The following is a 20228-nucleotide window of genomic DNA, read 5'->3' as shown; positions in this document are numbered from 1 at the left end:
AAAGAGTATAGTTCCGACAGGGAGTTGTTCAATTTAATTAACTTTTAGAGAATGATTAGAGGAGAAGAAAGATTATAAAGTGGAGGGTTTCAGTTGATTGAAAGGAAATACAATAATAAAAAGAGCCTTGGGATTATTGGTTCATCGTAATGACGAATCCTTCACAAACAAACCCTTAAACTTATAACTTTACGTTAGTCCTAATTTCCAAAGACAAGTTTCTTTTTAGCGTATCAAAGCTTCTCTCGAAGTCAGTGAGTGTGTTCCTCCAACAACCACACCTATTCTCATGGGTGATTGCCTTTGGAATCCTTGAAGCTCGAAACTTTATATTTCTCAAGGTTTGCTAGACTATTCTCATGTTTCGCAATCCATGTCTAAATTCACTCATTCCAATATCAAAGCTCCGCGTTCACTTTATGAATTGATATTTGAGATGATGAATTAACAATTATCAAACCCTCCGCGTTCGCTTCCACAATTTGATAATGGTTAATTCATATTAAAACGGTGAATTTAGATTAGAAATTAGGGTTACATAGAATTAAGGTTTAAGGCTTGGTTTGATTCGGATTACGTCATTAGACTTATCCAACAATCCCAAGACAAAGAAGTCTACTCACTCATGCTCATTGTAGACATAGAGAAGAAGAAGAAAAGCATAAAGTAAATAACAAGAAAGTAAAGAAATAAAAGAAGAACTTTATTAAGAAAGACAATTGTCACTTATTGAATTCCAAGAATAAAGATGATTTGTTTGTGATGGCTAGCTACGCTATTTATAGGATACATTCGACTTAAAATCTAAGCAATTACATCAATAGAATGTTCCACAAGCAACAAAGGGCTTTTTGGTCAAAACAAGAATAGAGTAGCTTAAATCCTAAGCAAAAGCAGCAGAAAGCCATCCTGGGAGGTGGCACGGCCGTGCCAACCTTAGCACGGGCCGTGCCAAGCTTCTGACTTGGGGGAGACATATTTTTGTCTCCGAAACTTCGTATTTTTTCTTCGAATCAGCTCCAGACTCCTTTCTTTTGCTCCAAGACTCAATCCATCAATTATTTATTCCTGAAATATAATAATATGCAATTGAAGTAAAATATCTCAAAAAGGAAATAATATTAAAATAAAATAAACTCAAATCTAATTAAAACGACACTAAATATTATATTAAAACTAGCTAATTATTGACTCATCATTTAGTGATGGGTTTGGGTTTTAAGTAAGAAATTTGAGTGTGGGGGTGAGGATTGATGAAGATATTGAGGTTTTTGGGTTAGGGTTAGGGGCACACGAATTTGGTGAATTGTGGGTTGTGATGGATGATTGTTGTTTTTGAAGGGTGGATTGTGGATGGGATGAAGTTTAGAGTTGATTTGGTTTAAAAATTGTGTGTGATTTGGTGAAGTTTGGAGAGAGTTATGGAGGTTTGAAGGTTTAGGGAGAAGTTGAAGATGAGAGAAAAGTTTGTGTTGGTTGAATGAGGGGGAAGGAAATTTTTTTTTTTGGCTGATGGGTTGGCACGGCCGTGCCACCACAGGCACGGGCCGTGCCAACTCTCTGGAAAATGAGGGTGGTTTTTTTTTTTGACAAACTAGGCAAATAATTTTTTTCTCTCGCTTTTTCGCATTAAATTTGGACAAATACCTACAAAACAAAATAACACAAAACAAACAAAATAAAAGCAATTAAAACTCGTGGGTTGCCTCCCACGAAGCGCTCGTTTAAAGTCATTAGCTTGACAATCAAAAGGTTTCTCTACGCTATACCAAATCTTTCACAAAGGGACAATGGCATCAAACTAACACTCTCTCCCAAATCACACATGGTTTTCTCAATGGTTTCAGATCCTATGACACAAGGTATGGAAAAACTTTCTGGATCCTTAAGTTTAGGTGGCAATTTGTTTGGAAATATTTCAATAAAATTCCTAAACTGCTCATCCAACTGGGATTTAGCAAACCCTTGTGTTAATGGAATTTTAGGCTCATGAGGTGGTGAAACGAGTGGCTTTTCATTATCTCCTATGGCTTTCACACTTTAAGGCTCATCACTCCCTATTTCTCCCTCATTGTTCTTAACTTTCACAACAGGGTCCTCTAATTGTTTACCATCCCTAAGAGTAATAGCACTTATACGGCTTTTGGAGTTGGTTTCAGTTTGACTTGGAAAGATTCTGGTGGTTTTTGAGGAAGCAGCCACTTGTTGGGCCACTTGAGAGATTTGGGTTTCAAGCATCTTATTGTTTGTTGCTATGGAGTCTACCTTGGATGTGATTTTGGCAAGAAAGTCATTCAAAAATCCAGTTTGATTTTTAAGCTATTGGAGCTTCTTGGATTGATTTATAACATAATTTTTCATTAAATGTTCCAAGCTGGATTTTTTAGGGACTTCTTGGTTGTTTGCATAACCGGGTGGTGCTGTTTGTCCAAAGGGATTTTGTGGAGTTTTATAAAAGTTTTGGTTTAGCCTCATCCCTTGGTTATAATAATTCAATTGCTCAATATTTTCAGCAGCACAACCTAGTTTGCAATCAAAGCCAATATGGCCAAATACACCACAAACTTCACAAGGAGATGATACAGGGGCAGGTGTGACAGCACTAATATTCATTTTATCAAATTTTTGTGTGAGTGCGTCAACCTTAGTAGCTAGATGATCAAGGGAAGAAATTTCATACTTACCTGCCTCTTTTTTAGAGGGTGAAGAAGCAGTGATGACTCTCTCACTTGTCCACTGATAGTGGTTTTGTGCCATATCTTCAATCAAAGCATATGCTGCTGTGTAAGTTTTATTCATCAAAGCTCCACATGCAGCTGCATCAACATAAATTTTTGTGGTATATAAAAGACCATTATAAAAGTGTGAATAATAAGCCACTTCTCTATACCATGATTGGGACAAAGTCTAAGCATTTCTTTGAAACTCTCCCACGCATCGTAAAGAGATTCCCCATCTTTTTGAGTGAATCGTGTGATTTCATCCCTTAATTGAGCAATTTTAGAATGGGGAATGAATCGGGCAAGAAAAGCTTTATCCAATGAATGAAACCAAGCACTAGCTTTATCCCCTAAGGAAAAAGGAAAGAGGTGCAGCCTTATGGCCTCTTGGTTTGCCTTCAAGGTTCCACTGAGTCTTAAAAAAGTTGAAATATGAAGATTCGGATCCTCAGTGGGTGATCCAAAAAATTGATTTTGCTGCACTAAGTAAATAAGTGCAGGTTTTATTTCAAAATTTTCCTCAACCATTGGGTACACAATAACAGCGTATGACTCATGAAGATGAGATTGCATACTCTCTGAGAGTGCTCTCCTCAGCTATATCGTTATTATTATGTGTGTTTCATCTCTTTCACGGAATAACCTTTCAATCTCAGGAACGAATTCTCCAAGATCTATGGTTCTTCGCACAAAAGAAAAAAAAACTCCAAAAGTTGAAAGCAAAAAGAAAAAGAATATTTTAATTTTATAATATATATATATATATATATATATATATATATATATATATATATATATAGAGAGAGAGAGAGAGAGAGAGAGAGAGAGAGATTTATATATTTTTATATTTTATTTTATAGTTGAAGGTGAAAAAGAAAAGGAAAAAGAAATATTAAATATATATTTTTTTATGTTTATTTTTATTTTATATATATATATATAGATATATATATATATATATATATATATATATATGTATATATGTTTTTTTTAGTCTAACTACTATTAAAAAGTTAATCAAATTACAATAACTCTCCGGTTACGGCGCCAAAAACTTGATGAGATAAATCCGCAAGTGCACGGTTTACCTAAGTAGTAATAAAAGCGTATCGCTCCGACAAGAGCTATGAATTCAATTAACTTTCAACAATGATTAGAAAAGAGTTTTGAGTTATAAAGTTTGGATTTTTAATTAAAAGAAAATAATAAAAATAAAAGCGCCTTGGGATTATTGGTTCATTTAAATAACAAGTCCTTCACAAACAAACCCTAAACCAGAATTTTATATTGGATTCAATTAACTTTCAACAATGATTAGAAAAGAGTTTTGAGTTATAAAGTTTGGATTTTTAATTAAAAGAAAATAATAAAAATAAAAGCGCCTTGGGATTATTGGTTCATTTAAATAACAAGTCCTTCACAAACAAACCCTAAACCAGAATTTTATATTGGATTCACTTTCTAATGACAAGTTTCTCTTAAGCCTATCACATCTCCTTTCGGTCTCTGTGAGTGTGTTCCTCTAGCAATCACGCCTATTCTCATGGTTGATTGCTAATGGAATCCTTGAAGAACGAAACTTTATTTGTCTCAAGGTTTGCTAGACTTCTCATGTTTTGCAATCATTGTCTAATTTCACTTGTTCCAATATCAAAACTCCACTTTCGCTTTATGAATTGATATTGGAGATGATGAATTAACAAATACTAACCCTCCACTTTCTCTTCATGAGTTTGATATTTGTTAATTCATTAGAAAGTAGATTTATATAAAATTAGGGTTCAAGGCTTGGTTTGATTAGGGTTATGTCATTTAGACTTATCCAACAATCTTATCCAACAATCCCAAGATAAGGAGAGTCTACTCACTCACGTTCAAGGTGAACTTTTATTCAAAGAAACAATTGTTACTTATTATTTCAGAGAACAAAAGATGAGAATACAAGTTTGGTGGCTGCTCTATTTATAGTCTAACACTGACTTAAGCCCTAAGAAATAAATCACTAAAGTGTTGCACAAGAAACCATGGGCTTTAGGTCAGAAATAAACTAAAATAGGCAGCTTGTCGAAGAAGCAAAAGCAGCAAAAGGCAAATTGGGGACGTGTCAAGCTTCTATTGGTTGGCTTCATATTTTAGTACCAAATCTTCATATTTTGGTGAATGATCTTCAAATTCTTTGCACAAGATATTTTTGTATAAGATCTTCATATTTTTGGCACAAATCAGCTCCAATTCTCCTTTCTTTTGCTCCAAGACTCAATCTTTAGAATATTTGTTCCCGAAATTAAATAACTTGCAATTGAAGTAAAATAGTTCTAAAAAGGAAATAAAATTAAATAAAACTAAATAAAATATAAATAAAATGGACTCAAATATTATATAAAAAACACTAATTATTGACTCATCAGTTTATTTTAGAACCCTAACCTATAGAAATCTAGTTACACATGATAAATAAGATAAAATACAAAAAGATGAAAATATACCCTAGAAAAGATAGGAGAAGATAGAACTCCTCCTTGGCTCCTAGAATGGCCTTCCTCCTGAACTACTCTAATTATGAACGAGAAATTGTGAATGAGGAAGGCGGTATTTATAGGAAAAGTTTCCACCTAACTTGGGCTAAAAACATGGGATTCAGGGGCGAAAAAGTCACGAAAAGTAACTTTTTCGCAAGAAATGGGGCGTGCGCCCCTTGCATGGGCGACTTTAGTGTTGTTATTCTTGGACTCCTAGCCCCCTGTGGTGCACCTTGGCACTTCAATGCATTTTCTGTGTTGATTTGCCAGTTTTCTTCGTCTGTTGATGTGTTTTCTTCATTGTAAGATGTCTTGGAACTTGGGAACAAAGTTCCTCCCTCTGTAAAGTCTTCTGAGGCCTCTTGTGTTGAAACAAAAATCTTTTTGATGAATGTTTTAATGATAACAAACCTTATGGGATAAACAATAATTTTTATGAATGGTGATCTACTGAAGTTTGCACTTGAGTCTTTCCACAAACGTAGACAAGAAGTAATACCAAACCAGTAGCATCACAAACTCAAGAAGATATAGCAATTGTTTGAATCAAAAGAGTGTTGAGTGAAGATTCAACAAGAAGATGAACTTTATGATTAATTGATTTATCATCGTCACCATAGGGTTTTCAACAATGCCTTAAAGATTCAAGGAAGAAAAGACATGCCTAAACTAAAATATCTCAAAGATACTCAATGGACAAGAAACATTGTGTGTAATCACCAAAAGGAATTATGAGATAAATTGCATCATCAACAAAATAATTCAAGGTTAATTAATCGAGAATGTATTGTCATCTCATATAGAAGAGAACATTATCAACTCTGATGAAAGAATGTTCTCATGATGAGGATTCACATTACACTCGGAATTATTCTTATCATTTCATCAAAATGATTATAATCAAATTTAAAGATAAATCAATTCATGAATGAGATATTTATTAAGTCATTCATTAATGATATTGATTGGAGAAATATCAAAGAAGAAAATTCATGATCATATGCTTGGAGATTCTATCATAAAAGACTTATGATGGTCCACGAATCTTCCATCACTATTCAAGATATGATTTGGAGAATAGAAATCAATCAAAAGAATTTTGACTTTGAGAAAGGTTTCTCATGTTCCTACAAATATCATTTTGGTCATACAAAGTGAAGAAAACATCCTCATTTGATGTTTTGAAAGATCAAAAAAATATTACAATTATTATTTTGTTATCCGGTAATGTGTTTTATGAGAATGTTTCAGTGAAAATATTCTGGAGATCGTTCTGGTCACTGTTACGAGAACATTCTGGTTTCACATAGCAAATAAATCATTTACATCAAAATACAAATCAAGGCATTATTGCACATGGGCCATGAAACCTACAAGAAAGTAAAATCAGCAAAAAGCCTTCATTATTTTTAGCTCATTAAGGAATATATCTTCAAAGTTACTATCATATAACATCATCAAACACATCATCTTATGATATCATGCAATTACATCAAGATTACATCATCATAAGTGGTCTCAAAGCTTCTACAATCAAGAGAACAACTCATTGCAACTTGCAAACACGTGAACTTCTTCTTTACGCTAGTTGGAAATTCCAGAACGTTCAGGATAACATTTTGAAAGTGCAAAATTTCATGCTTTCTCTCTAAGCAATTAAAGGAAGCACATGCTACATAGGAAAACATGTCCCAATAACTATTTTATGAAGTGGTCACCAAGTTTTACATCTTCTATAAATAGAGGAACACTTGAATGGAAATATAAAGAGTTTTTACAACAAAGGAATCATCTCTCAAGTGAAATCATCAATACTTTCAAAAACTCTTCACAAACAAACAAACTCCAACTCACTCACTATATCTTTGATTAATATCAAGAGTTTGTTCATAATAATCTCAAACATGAGTTGAGAAGCCTTTGAGGTTAAGAGATTGATTTTAATCATAATCCACTTTTAAGTGCAAATATCATAATCTCTTCATCTATAACACACTCCAGCCCATAACAGATTAGTGGATCACATATTGTGAGTGTGTTCATATCATCATACCCTCAAAAAAGATTTGAGTGTAAATCTGATCCCAAACCAATCTCATCATACAAAGTGTATTGTATTCTCAAGTCTATTCGTAACAATAGTTTAAGAAAGAAGTGTAACAACCTTTCTTGTGCGAAAGCAAATAATTGTAGAAGCTTGATGAGGTTGATAATATAGGGTGTAACAGACTGATCTGTTGTGATCAAGAACTTATAGTTCTAGTCATAAGTTTTTGTTATTAGGATACTATATTGGATAATATCACACAAGTGATGGGACGATTATATGGCAAGTGTACCAATCGTTAACCAAGTAATAAAGTAATAAGTAAAGTATCCTATGCACATGGATTGTCCTTTCGTCCGAACAATTCTTGTTACTTATTTTTGTATGTTTGACGGTATAAAAGTTAGGTTTCAATTTTTGCCTGTTTGCAACAGAGCAAGTTTACCTATTTTGGTTGCAGAAAAGTAAGCAGCGGTTAGGATTCTTCGAATCCCCTCTTTATATATGTTGTTCGATAATAAGTAATAAATATGTTGCGTTTATTTATCTTAGGTAGACTATACAAGTGATGAGGCCGTTGGGAGTTCATACTTAGGTAAGGCACCACCTGACCCAACGGCTAACTGTACCTGCTGATCGCACGATGATCCTTACGTCAGGGGTCTTATTAATTCAAAGGTAATTGAAACATAAACTTTGTATTGGATTTCCAGTGTTTCCCAAGGCAATGAAGGCCAAGGTTCCTTAAGGTCTGCCAATCTATGAATCTTAGGACACTCATAGAACACTCTATACACTTTCTTAGTAGTTCTACAAATGGGCAACCCTAATCCACGTCTACGTTACTACGGGTTTCAAGAGAATGGTCTTGTTAGGTTATAACTTTAAGTCGGACAACTAGGTGCATGTTTCCCTAATTACCAACCAGTTAATTCCTACATTCGGTAAGGCACCACCAGACTCAATGGGCATCATCCACTGAGTACCTACGTCTAGGGTCAACAATTCTTATGGCATCTTTGACTAGTTAATAATCACTTACTTCCTAGACAGATAGTTATCAGTAAAGGGATATAAATATCAAGATATAAGCATCCAGTTAGTGATAGCAATATTAGGTCCTATCACAACCTAAGTAGCTAATCTAGGGTTGCACCTCTCAAAGAAATAAAACTAAAACCCTAATAAAACTTAATAGCGAACAAAAGAATAAATAAATATAATAAACGAAATATTGAATTAAATAAATATCCAACAAAAATATACAGAGGTTCATCTTAGAACTCTAACCTAAAAAGATTTAGTTACACATGGTAACTAAAAACAAATTACTAAAGATAAAAACATACCCTAGAAAATCAAGGAGAAGATAAATTCTCTCCCGTAGCTCCAAAGTAGCCTTCCTTTTGAACTGCCACAGTTCTGAATGTGAAATTCTGAATGAGGAAGGCTAGTATTTATAGTGGAGATTTCTAACAGGGTTTGGGCTAAAAACGCAGGCTTTACCCACAAAAAAGAATAAAATTACGCCTGCGCCCCCACATTTTCATATGCTTGAGGCACACAACATATGCTTGAGGCACATATTACCTTCAAGCAATGCTTGAGGCACATTCTTGATGCCCTAGGTGCATGGTATAGCTTTGCCATGCCTTAGGCGCATTTGGTTGTGCTTTCGGGCCCAATTTCTTCGATCTTCGTCGTTTTTAGGTCTTCGTCTTCAAAAAACTTACCCCAGAACTTGGAAACAGAATTCCTTCGTATGTAAAGTTGCCTGAAGCCTCTTGAATCTTCATTCTTTGTCTTCGCAAAATCTCGACAATTCTTCAGATGTTCTTCATTTGCCGATTTGCATGATTTCTTCGTGAATTACTTCAAAACCCCCTAAAATTGCTATGTTTCGGGAAAACTAGAATTACAGACTCAAATATAGAAAACATTATAAAAGTCCTGAAATCATAGGCAATCGTTCTAATACTCCTCCTTTTCGATGCTAAAAACTACTGAAAATAACTGAAAAAAATGCTAAGAATAACATAAGATGACCTGTCATCAATGAGGTGTGGGGATCGGAAGTAGCCGGGTTTGGTGAACCAGGATAAATCTCATGTGTTATTTTTCTTCCCTTTCTCTTTTTATTTAAGTTACACTATATACACACACAATCACAATCAACATAATATTTATTAATCTCTCTAGAATATTCTGGTACTAATTAATCACAACCAAATTAATCCAGAGTTCTCTGTTCCTGACTTAATCATTAATATTGTTTTATTATTTTAGTCAATATTAATTGAACAAATGCATCCAGAACATTCTAGTCCAAGATAAAACAACTACATAAATATATAAAGATAAACTCACGTTTAAAATCAGCTTATAAATATTGTTTTATCATTATGCTTTTATAATAATGATTCTCTAGAACATTCTGGTCCATGATAAAATAGTTTTTACATTTCAGTTTAATATCATTTTTCTCATTCTGCTTATATAATGATTCTCCAAAACATTCTGGTCCTTGTTAAAACAAATTAAAAGAGTTAAGCTTTAATTCATCCAGAACATTTTGGTCATTGTCAAAACTATTTAATCGCTTAAGGTTTATTTAATTTCTGGACCTGTACAAATCAATTGTTATTTATATTTAAGATGAATAAGTGGGGGATTTGGTTCTAACCCCGATCTTTACATGCTGCAATGTCTCTGTCAACTGAAAAGTATAATTTTGCTTCAAATTAAGTAGGTAGAAGCTATTTGAAAATTATAATTTATCCCTCCACAAAGAAAATTATAACTTATTCACAAATTATAACTATATATATAGCTTATAGCTTATAAGCTCGTTTGACAAAAAAAACTCTGTTTGGTGACACGTTTTCACCATGAGCTTATAGTTTATTTCACAAGCTTATTTTTCAGAAGCTATTCCAAGTAGCATTTGAGCTTTTATAGCTTATAGCTTCTCACTTTTAATTCCAGTTTTACCCTTATTATTCTAACTAAATTCCATTTTTTACCCTTAATCATTTATTATATTATAAAGTAAAATACATATTTTTTAAATATGAATGCTATTTTTTTATGAATGAAAGATCCTTTTTTTTCCTCAATAGAAAAAGATATTTTTTATACCGTTACGTTTAAGTTTTTTTTCGTTACAATTGTTACGTTTTTTTTTTGTGTGACTATTTCAATATTTAATATTACCTTTTTTTTTTTTGCGAAATTACACGTTATTTTTGTGTGATATATCAGAATTGTAGAGAATAAGAATAAGGACAATATGTTTTTCTCCAACAAAAAAAAAATGAGAACGTTACGTTTACCTTCACTATATATATATATATATATATATATATATATATATATATATACATATATATATATATATATATATACATATATATATATATATATACATATATATATATATATATATTTGTACAAACTATATTTTATTTATTGTTACGTTTAAACTTTTTAACACTTTATATCTAATTTTTTTAGGCAAATGAAAATAAATATAAATTAACATTTAGGAATTAAAAATTAATTTAATAATAATATCATTAACAATGTTTAATTTTTAATTTTTAAATACTTAACATTAATTGATATAAACTTTATTGTGAATTAAAAAATGTCCTTTTATGTAATTTTACATCTGTCAGCTAATTGAACCGCCAATTTTACCAAACACTTCAAGTAGCTTATCAACTATCAATCATCAGCTATAAGCTATCAGCTAGCTTATCAGTCATCCGATATTTTTACCAAACAGAGCCTTAGTGTGTGTTTGGGAAGGCTTTTGGAAGTTAGAAACCGCTTCCCAATGCACTATTCACGCTTCCCAATGCATAAAAAACGTGAAAAGTAGAAGCTCCAATTTGGAGCTTTAGCCAAAACGTGGTTTAAGTTTGTTGCACCGCAAAAACAGACAGACTATTACTCTATTTCCATCTAAATATCAAGCTACAATCTGACTCCTTCAGCCTACAATTTGGGGAGCAACCTTTTTTGAACTAGGTTAATGTTCAATCTTTTTAGACCCGAACCCGATTTGGGATCCGAAGTCAGACAATATCTTATGATGGACACACACCTTGAAGCTCATTAGATAATAGTTCGGACCAATAAATATTGATTGTCAATAAATAATTATGTGAGATATTTTAATTTTCATCTATAATTAATAAAACTAGCCAACATTAACTCTATTTAAAAAATTGACAATAATCATTTTGGCCCCTAAATGTGTAACGAGTAGTCACAATAGTTTCTTCAAAATAGTCCTTAATTGAACACTATCTTAATCAAAATAATAATTTGCATTAAAATACTTTGTTAATAGTATCATTTTAGTCCTCCAATGTATTTATTTATTATCATATCAGTCTTTATCATTACTTATTTACTATCATATTAATTCCTATATAAAAATAATTAATGTCAATTTTAACGCTGGATATTATTTTGACTAACGAATTGCACAATCTTTTGTAATTTCAATACTTTGAGACATTATCATGACCACTCAATGGACTATTTTACCCATTTATTTATTTTAAAAATAAAATAAACGCATCAATTATTGGGGAAGAGGAAAAGTTGTACTCTTCAAATCAGCGGGAAAAAAAGTGTTACCCTTTTTCCAGTTTCATTTCATATCCCTTAAAGCAAAAACCAGTACCCTCTTATTATGATTGAATCACATTCATTTTTGGGAAAGGAAAATTCAGCTGTCCCTTAAAGCAGCTGGTCACAAACATCAGTTGTTGTTTCATCATCGATCAATCAATCAATGCTGATGGCTCGTAGAAGAAGAGTTAGAAAGAGGGTTTGTGCCATTCCTCGTGCTCCTGATGGAAGTGCCTTTTTCAAATGGTATACATATGTATTCAATTCAATGTTCCTTTTCTACTTTCTTTCATTTTTTTGTTTGTGCTGATACTTGTTATAATTGAATTGAATGTGTGTATGTAGTGAAACATGTGGGTTTTTGTTCCTATTGCCTTGGCTGATATGCAGTATTGTGACTCCAACAAATTCAATTCAAAAGGTTACTAGGAATCGTTCCCAAGCGAACTCGCCCAAACATTCAACATTTGATGAAGAGCCAACCCATTTCGCCTTATCGCCTTTTTATGTAACATTCCTCACTCTCACTCTCACTCTCAATTCCATCTTTAGTGTTAAATATTACTTAATACGCAGTCAGGGATTCCCCACATCCACGCAGTCAAGACATTTGTAGACGTTTGATCAATTCATATCAAATACAAATATATTTGGAAACTTAGTTACAAATACAAATCACTTGCAAAGACTATTTGAACATGTTCATTATGTGTTACGAGAATCTACAACATTGAGTGTAGAATAGACATATGTTGCATTTTCTAGCACCTTTAACTAAATTTTCACAAAGGTAATTTTATTCCTAATTTCACTTGTTACAATCTTGGGGGATGTAACTTGATGCATTCCGTATTTTCAACTACTATTAGCACTTTTTTCCTTTGTCATGTATAATGTTTCTTTTCTATATATAAGTGTTAGTGGTTAGTTTGTTTGGGGGAGAAAATTTGTCAACGACTTGGATCGAACTTTGAACCTTCTCGTCATTTAATGCCTAAATTCCCACTGATTACAACAAATTCAACGACTCTGTCATGTATAGCGTGTTTGCTTCTATGTCTGTTTTTCATCATTAGAGAAAAGATGAAAGAGTCGTAAGATAGGCAGAAGAGTGATCATGATAAGCGCAGGAAGGATCTTGAGTTCCAAGAAGGAGACCATGTGTTTTTGAGGGTCACTCCTGTCACAGGTGTTGGACGTGCATTGAAGTCAAAGAAGTTGACTCCGCGGTTCATTGGTCCGTATCAGATTTCAGAAAGGATTGGAACGGTTGCTTATAGGGTGGGTTTGCCACCACATCTTTCGAACTTGCATGATGTGTTTCATGTGTCGCAACTTCGGAAGTATGTGAGGGATTCATCCCATGTGATCCCAAGAGATGATGTTCAAGTAAACCATAATTAAAATGTATTTATATCAGCATGAAATAAAATATGATAATTATAACTTTTGAAATATAATAAATAGTATAAAAATACAACAATCCCCCACATATTTCAAAAGTTTAAAATAAGTTAGAAAAAGGACTTCCTGGGTTAACATCCTAGATGTGATGCATCAAACTGGTGTAGCAAGCTATATGAACCAGCCCTAGACTGATAATACTTAACACACAATGAAGTTGGTGTAGCAAGCTATATGAACTAAAATCACTTGATGTATGTTAGCAGTATACCATTCGCATCACACCCCCACAATTCTTGCCGTTGGCGCTGTGGTGCGCGAATAGGTCGTGTGCGTGCCTGGATTATTTCATGAGTGCTCCAGATATTTCGCCAAGATCTCATACAAGCGGCCCCACTTGACACTCACATAGGTGATTTCATCAAGTGTATGGTGCAAATCATACACCACCCATAAGGGATATGAAATTCATTAAAAGCTTTATACGCTTATCCTCCCAATAATGCAGTGTCTAGCACTTCTCACACACACACCATAGGAAAGGGACGAGAGCAAAAATTAATTAACTAATTTTTTTTTGTGCTAGCAGAACTAATAAGTGACTTGGTCTTACCCATATGAACCTTATTCATGGGATCTCCAATCACAAAGGTTGGGTTCCCATCACTTATTAATTTCGAATGGCTTGAGTCCCAATCCCCTCGATGTACACAGATTTATTTCATCCCAAGTTCAACCCGTGCGTTGCACGGGTTTGTTAAAATACGGTTAAATAATAAAAAAATATTTAATTGATTAAAAAACTGTAATATTGATACACAGTGCACTTATAATTTTTTCATTTAAGTACACTCAATTTTGGTTTGCACTTATAATTTTTTCATTTAAGTACACTCAATTTTGGTTTAAAATGTTTTGTTTATAATTGAAAAAATAATGAACATTTCTTTTGATAGAATTAAAATTAGAACTGGTAATTTAAAAAAAGTTTAAGGTTTATTGACACTAAAAAAATAAATAGAGGTGTATAGATATTTTTATCGTACAACCTTAAATGCATTGTATTTGATAATTTTTGTTTGTTTTTCTTTTGTTATATAGAAAAGGTGCATGTTTGTAAATTTTCTTTTATTTTTAAAGAATATATTTGCTATTTATGAAAGACATGTAAAGGAATTAAAAGGAAATTATATTTTACCTTATTTTTGGTTGAAAAGACAATTGCTCCATAGAAAAAAAACAGATTAAAAGGAATTTAAAAATAAAAAATAGTCTGACCAAAAACGTAAAGATAACCCCAAATTTCAAGGAATCATCCTGAGTGGCGGATCTTGCCCAAAAAATTAGAGGAGGCACAAATACTAACTTAAATATTATAAGTTTTTTTTTCTTTTATTATGAGCTAGTTCAAACTATAAATATTATAAATTTTTGGCTTAATTGCATGTGTGATCTGTTATGTTTATTTCAGGTCTTAAGTTGGTCCTTTACTCGTTAAAAAAGGAAAAGTTGGTCCTTTATGTTCTAAAAGTTTTTAATGTGAACATATATAGAATTATTTTTGAATATTAAAAGCATATTTAAATTAGAGCTTTTTTTTTTGACAGATTAAATTAGAACATACGTAGAGTAACCGTAAAATCAACTCTTTGGTCTATGTATTAATTTAGTGGCGCGAGACATTACATTTTTTATATTTATAATGTGAGAAGTCATCTTTATATTTTTATGTAACTTAAACTTAACTGCACATTTTGGTAAAAAAAAAAAAAACTTAATTGCACATTATTTATTTATACTTTATTATAACTATATTATTAGATAGAATAAGAGAGTAGAAATGAAGTTTTTTTAGAGATGTCACGTAGGGACAATCCTAGCATTAGAGTGATGATTCAAGTTTAGTTTACAAAGGTAAGTATGTGACCAACCTATGTAATTGAGTAAACGAAGTTTATATCCTGCCACATAAACACTTACACCATTAATGAATAGTCAAGACATATATGAGGATTAAGAAAGATAAATAAAAACTACGATACAAAAATCCATATAATCTATGTGAAAAGTATCATTCAAGAGTAGCTTAAAGAAAGTGACAATCATCTAAACAAAAATTATATTAAAATATTTTGTTTATCGAACATATGGAGGATCTATATAATCTACTATATAAGACAATCACAGTCAAAAATCCATAATTTTTAGTTGAATTGATGTAAACAATTATGGTTAAAGACATATACTTACATTAGCTAGTTTGTCTTCCTCATTCACATGGAAAAAAATGGTATATCTATACTAAGCAATAGAAAAAAATAAGAAAAAAGTTAGAAAAGTAGACTTATAAATGTTATATCAATTCTCTAGCTAATGATAAAAAAAATATAGTTATATTATTTAACCAATTTATATAATCAAGTAACTTGAGTCTATATCTTGTTACATAAACCATTAATGAATAGCTAAAACATATGTGAAGAATAAGAAAGATAACAAAAAATCAGAATACAAAATTGAAGAAACTACCCAAAAATTGCTTGAAGAAAGTGATGATGATCCAAAACCAAACTTTACATTATCATTTTGTTTGTTGAACATATGGATAAATATGAAATATGTTTTCTCTTGCTGGATGGAGGAGTTTATATCTTTACATATTTTGTAACCGAAAATTAGTTAATTAATATATTTAACAACTATCTCTATTGTTTATTACTTATAATGACAATGGTTTCTTTTTATTCAATACTCAAAGAAAGCAATGGATCGGTTGTATCATATATATTGTGTAACTGATAAAATTTATTTATTTTTTAATTTATTATGGGCTTTTATTTTTACGTGGCTGAAGCCAATGAGTATAAGCATATCAAACCATTTTGAGTTATATTATTAGTGTGTGTGTGTGTGTCTATATATATATATATATATATATATATATATATATATATATATATATATATATATTAACATATTTAATAAAATAGTTTTTGTTTGAGTTCTATAATAATGAGACATTAAATTGATATAGTGGAGGGTTGCAAGCTTTCAAGAGAGTGGAGGATTAATGAGATATATCAAAGGTGAAAAGTTATAAGTGAAGTGAGAATATTATTATATTAGAGAATGAGAAGCTTTTTTAGATGTGCCACATCATCAAAACTCTTGAATAAGAAAGACTCAAGCTTCTAATTCAAAGATATATAGATAGATAGATAGATAGATAGATAGATATATCTAATACTTTAATCTTGTTAGACTAACATTTACCAAGAACCTTCTTGAGTATATAAACTTATTTAAGTTTCAGGAATAGTTTTTAAAGGGTCACAATTCAAACTCCCCTTTTGTTGTGACTATTTCTTCCACTTCATCTTGAATCTTTATTCTTCATCTTCCCAAAGCCCATGTAAATCTTCGGATGTATTGCTTTACCTAATTTACTTGATTTCTTCAAGAACACCCTAAAATTGCTATGTTTCCGGAATAATAAAATTACAGACTAAAAAATAGAAAACATTACAAATGTCCTAAAATCATAGACAATTGAATCTTCAGTCTTTGTCTTCCCAAAGTCTTGATAATTCTTCAGTTGTTCTTGATTTGCCGATTTGCATGATTTCTTCGTGAATTACATCAAAAACCCCCTAAAATTGCTATGTTTCGGGAAAATTAGAATTACAGACTCAAATATAGGAAACATTACAAAAGTCCCAAAATCATAGGCAATCGTTCTTATACTCCTCCTTTTTGCTGCTAAATCCTACTGAAAATGACTGAGAAACATGCTAAGAATAACGTAAGATGACCTGTCATCACAACCCCAAACTTAAACTGTTGCTTGTCCTCAAGTAACGAAAGAAAAACATTTTATTCTTTGCATTTTTTGGGAAAAACATACCTTTTCGGGAGTTGTGCTTAGGACATTATCCATCACATTTATAGCAGAGTAGCAACTAAATTACCGTAGTACATTCAAGCGGGTCTGGCTTGGTAAAAGTAACCTATGTTCACAACCGTACTCTTTTCCGTGATACACGTATGTATCTCCTAAAGCCAGTAGGGCTGGTCACGACATTTGCCCACTCCAGTCGTCACATGAATGTACCTTGCTATAAATTTGAAGAAATTCTAAACAGATAGTCAAAATAAGATTATTTACATACTTAGAGGACTTTGAGGGTTATAACTTGGCTTAGGTTAAGGGTGGAGATATTTGGAAAAGAAGGCTAACAAAGAAACTTGGAGTCAGTTTACTAACCTAGGGATTCCTACTAAACATTAATGCACTACCATCTTTCCTTCCTTGGTTCTATCAAAATGGGTATAACAGTATAAATTTTTGTCTTTTTATTTGACAAAAACTTACTTTTTTTTAAGACACCATAATTTTGGCTCTTGATTTTTTTTCTTTTTTTCTATTTTTTTTTGTGTAGATCCATGATCATCTACATTTTTTTTCTAACAAATGTGTTATACTGTTAACCCCACCCTAAACTTAAAATGTTGCTAATTCCAACGAGCAACCCCAAACTTAGTTTCAAATCATGTGCAGTCATAATAATTTCCTATCTAACTCCAAGTGAAATCAAACAAGGTTCATGTAAGTGCAGGACTGTGACATGAATCGTCACTAATAAAGAAAGCAAATTTTCATCTGGAGGCTCAAAATGGTTTCAAAAATGATAATAAGAATATATAAAGCGTGTCTTGAAAGGATCAAGTTACCAAAGAAAATTGCCTCGTGTGTATAATAACCTAATCGATCGTCCATAAAGAACGACATCAAATTCAAGCAAAAATAGCATTCATATGGAACACTCATAATATGTATTTAAATATTTAAGTATATAACAACCTAGAATGGATATGGAAATATTTGGATCTGAATCTTACCGGTTATGCTATTCAGAAAAGAGTTGGTAATCCTATAAGTACCTTTACTAGCAAGCCCTAGAAATTTACCTCCTATGGCTGAAGAAGGAAACTATGCTCTTGAATGTAGGGATAAACTAGCCTCTTCGTTAAATGCTTTGAATGAATACCTAAGACTAAAATAAATTTAAGCATAAAAGGAAAGGTTGTAAATGTAATGCAAAAAAAAATAAAAATTATTAGATAATACTTGAAAGAAAAGCAACAGTAAAAGAAAAGAAACTGATTAGTCAGATCATCTCAGCTTAGCAAAAATAAAAATGCGAAAAATAAAAATTATGGGTTTCCTCCCATTCAGCGCTTGTGTAACGTCTGAGTCCAGACGGTCAATAGGTTGCCTACTATTCAACGCTTCTTTTGAGTCATTAGCTTGACGAAATAGGTTGCCTCCTATTCAGTGCGTGTTTAGCGTCTCAAGCCTGACGGATATCTCTAACTTGTGCTTGGGAGCCCCTGTCCTTCAGGCTCCTTGATTTCTTCCTCTTCCTTGAAATTCAGATGGGTTCTTCTTTTGGCACTCCATCCCGCTTAAGGAAATGGTACTGTCCATAAACTTTGTAGGTTATATAGTCTTCTCCTAATCTAATGATAATTTTCCCTTGATCCAGATTTATTATAGCCCGGGCAGTGGCGAGAAAAGGTCTCCCTAAGATCATTTGAGCTCTATTTAAGACCTTCATTTCCATAACCACTACCTCAATAGGGAATATGAATCCATCGATGACGATATCCACAGTCTCTATAACACCTTCTTCATTCTTGAGAGATCCATCAGCAAGTCCTATTCTTACCTCACAAGGTTTCAACTCCATTCCACCAATCGTGTTGAATAGTGATAATGACATCATATTTGCGCTGGATCCGAGGTCACACATCACTTCTCCAACATAGAATCCCTTAATAGTGACTGGTACACTGAAACATCCAACGTCTTTCTTTTCCTTGGGGAAATTGTCTCCGTCCTTGCTATTTTCCTTAGTAACAGCTACCATCTTATTGAAAAGTAGTTTACCCGTTTGAGAGAATAAGTATTCTAGAAGATTGTTGCAACATTGGTTTATGGTAACTCTCCTGGTTTGTATAACATCCCTAAGAGTTTTTAATTCCTTTGCCAATAGCTTGTATGCTTCTAATAATTTGTGTTCTGATATTAGAGGATGAACTTCCTTTTCTTCATCCTTTTCCACTTCCATCATCTTGCAGGTTTCATTCTTAGGATTATCTAGAGTTGTTCCAAAAAATCCTGTTCTTGTAGCATTTGCCAGATCAGTAGACAATTGTCCCATCCTCACTTCCAAGTTCTTCATGAAAACTTCGTATCGCTTTTGCATTTCATCAACCTCCTTAGTCAGCCTCTCAATCTGCCCTTGAGTATTCTTCATGTGTTGGGATATCACCTCGTCTAGACTTGGCCTTGGTGGTTGGTTCTGAGTTCCTTAGGGGGGGGGGGGTTGTTTGTGGTGGTTGTAGAACATTGTTGCTTATGTAAGAAAAGTTTGGATGTTCAGCCTAACCTGGATTGTAAGTGTTGGAGTATGGATTCCTCTGCTACCTGGAATAATTCCCCATATACTTTACCTGCTCTTCTGAAAACCCCAAACTTGTTGGTAAGCATGCACCACTTTCATAAGCTTGCTCACAAATTTCACAGTTGATTTTTGCAGATAGGTGTGCAACTTCATGAGCTTCCAACCTTTTTGCGATAGTTTCTAGTTGTAAGCTGGGAAGTTTATTACTAGCAAGTAAATCATCCTTAGTGTTGAGATCTATCATACCTTTCTTCTTCGGGGTCGCCTCTTCCTCGGTGTGTCCTCGATACTCATTCAGAGACATGTTATCGATCAGTGTACGTACTTCATCAGTTGTCTTGATTTTCATTGTTCCTCCTGCAGAAGCATCTAGTAACATCCGAGTATCTGGTTTGAGTCCTCTCGTGAAGGCTTGCATGATATCCAT

General features: G+C 32.7%; 1 protein-coding gene and 1 non-coding gene across 2 annotated transcripts; one reads left to right on the top strand and one right to left on the bottom strand.

Moving 5' to 3' along the window:
* Positions 1 to 2886: 2886 nt before the first annotated feature.
* Positions 2887 to 2993, top strand: LOC146916396 (small nucleolar RNA R71). Its single transcript, XR_015017154.1, has one exon. It is a non-coding gene; the product is annotated as a small nucleolar RNA R71 (small nucleolar RNA).
* Positions 2994 to 19820: 16827 nt separating this feature from the next.
* On the bottom strand, positions 19821 to 20228 carry LOC146916395 (uncharacterized). Its single transcript, XM_085721613.1, has one exon. It carries the CDS (start codon positions 20226 to 20228, stop codon positions 19821 to 19823), a length of 408 nt encoding a protein of 135 aa, XP_085577739.1.

The sequence above is a fragment of the Medicago sativa genome, chromosome 6 (assembly GCF_051527215.1).
Source record: "Medicago sativa cultivar Bolivia chromosome 6, Bolivia_mono, whole genome shotgun sequence".
NCBI classification, from domain to species: Eukaryota; Viridiplantae; Streptophyta; class Magnoliopsida; order Fabales; family Fabaceae; genus Medicago; species Medicago sativa.
Note: the sequence above shows the minus strand (reverse complement) of the source record. Positions and strands in the feature narration are given on the sequence as shown.

Excerpts from the sequence above, each read along its gene's own strand:
- LOC146916395 (XM_085721613.1), bottom strand. The coding sequence starts at position 20,228 with ATGGATATCATGCAAGCCTTCACGAGAGGACTCAAACCAGATACTCGG.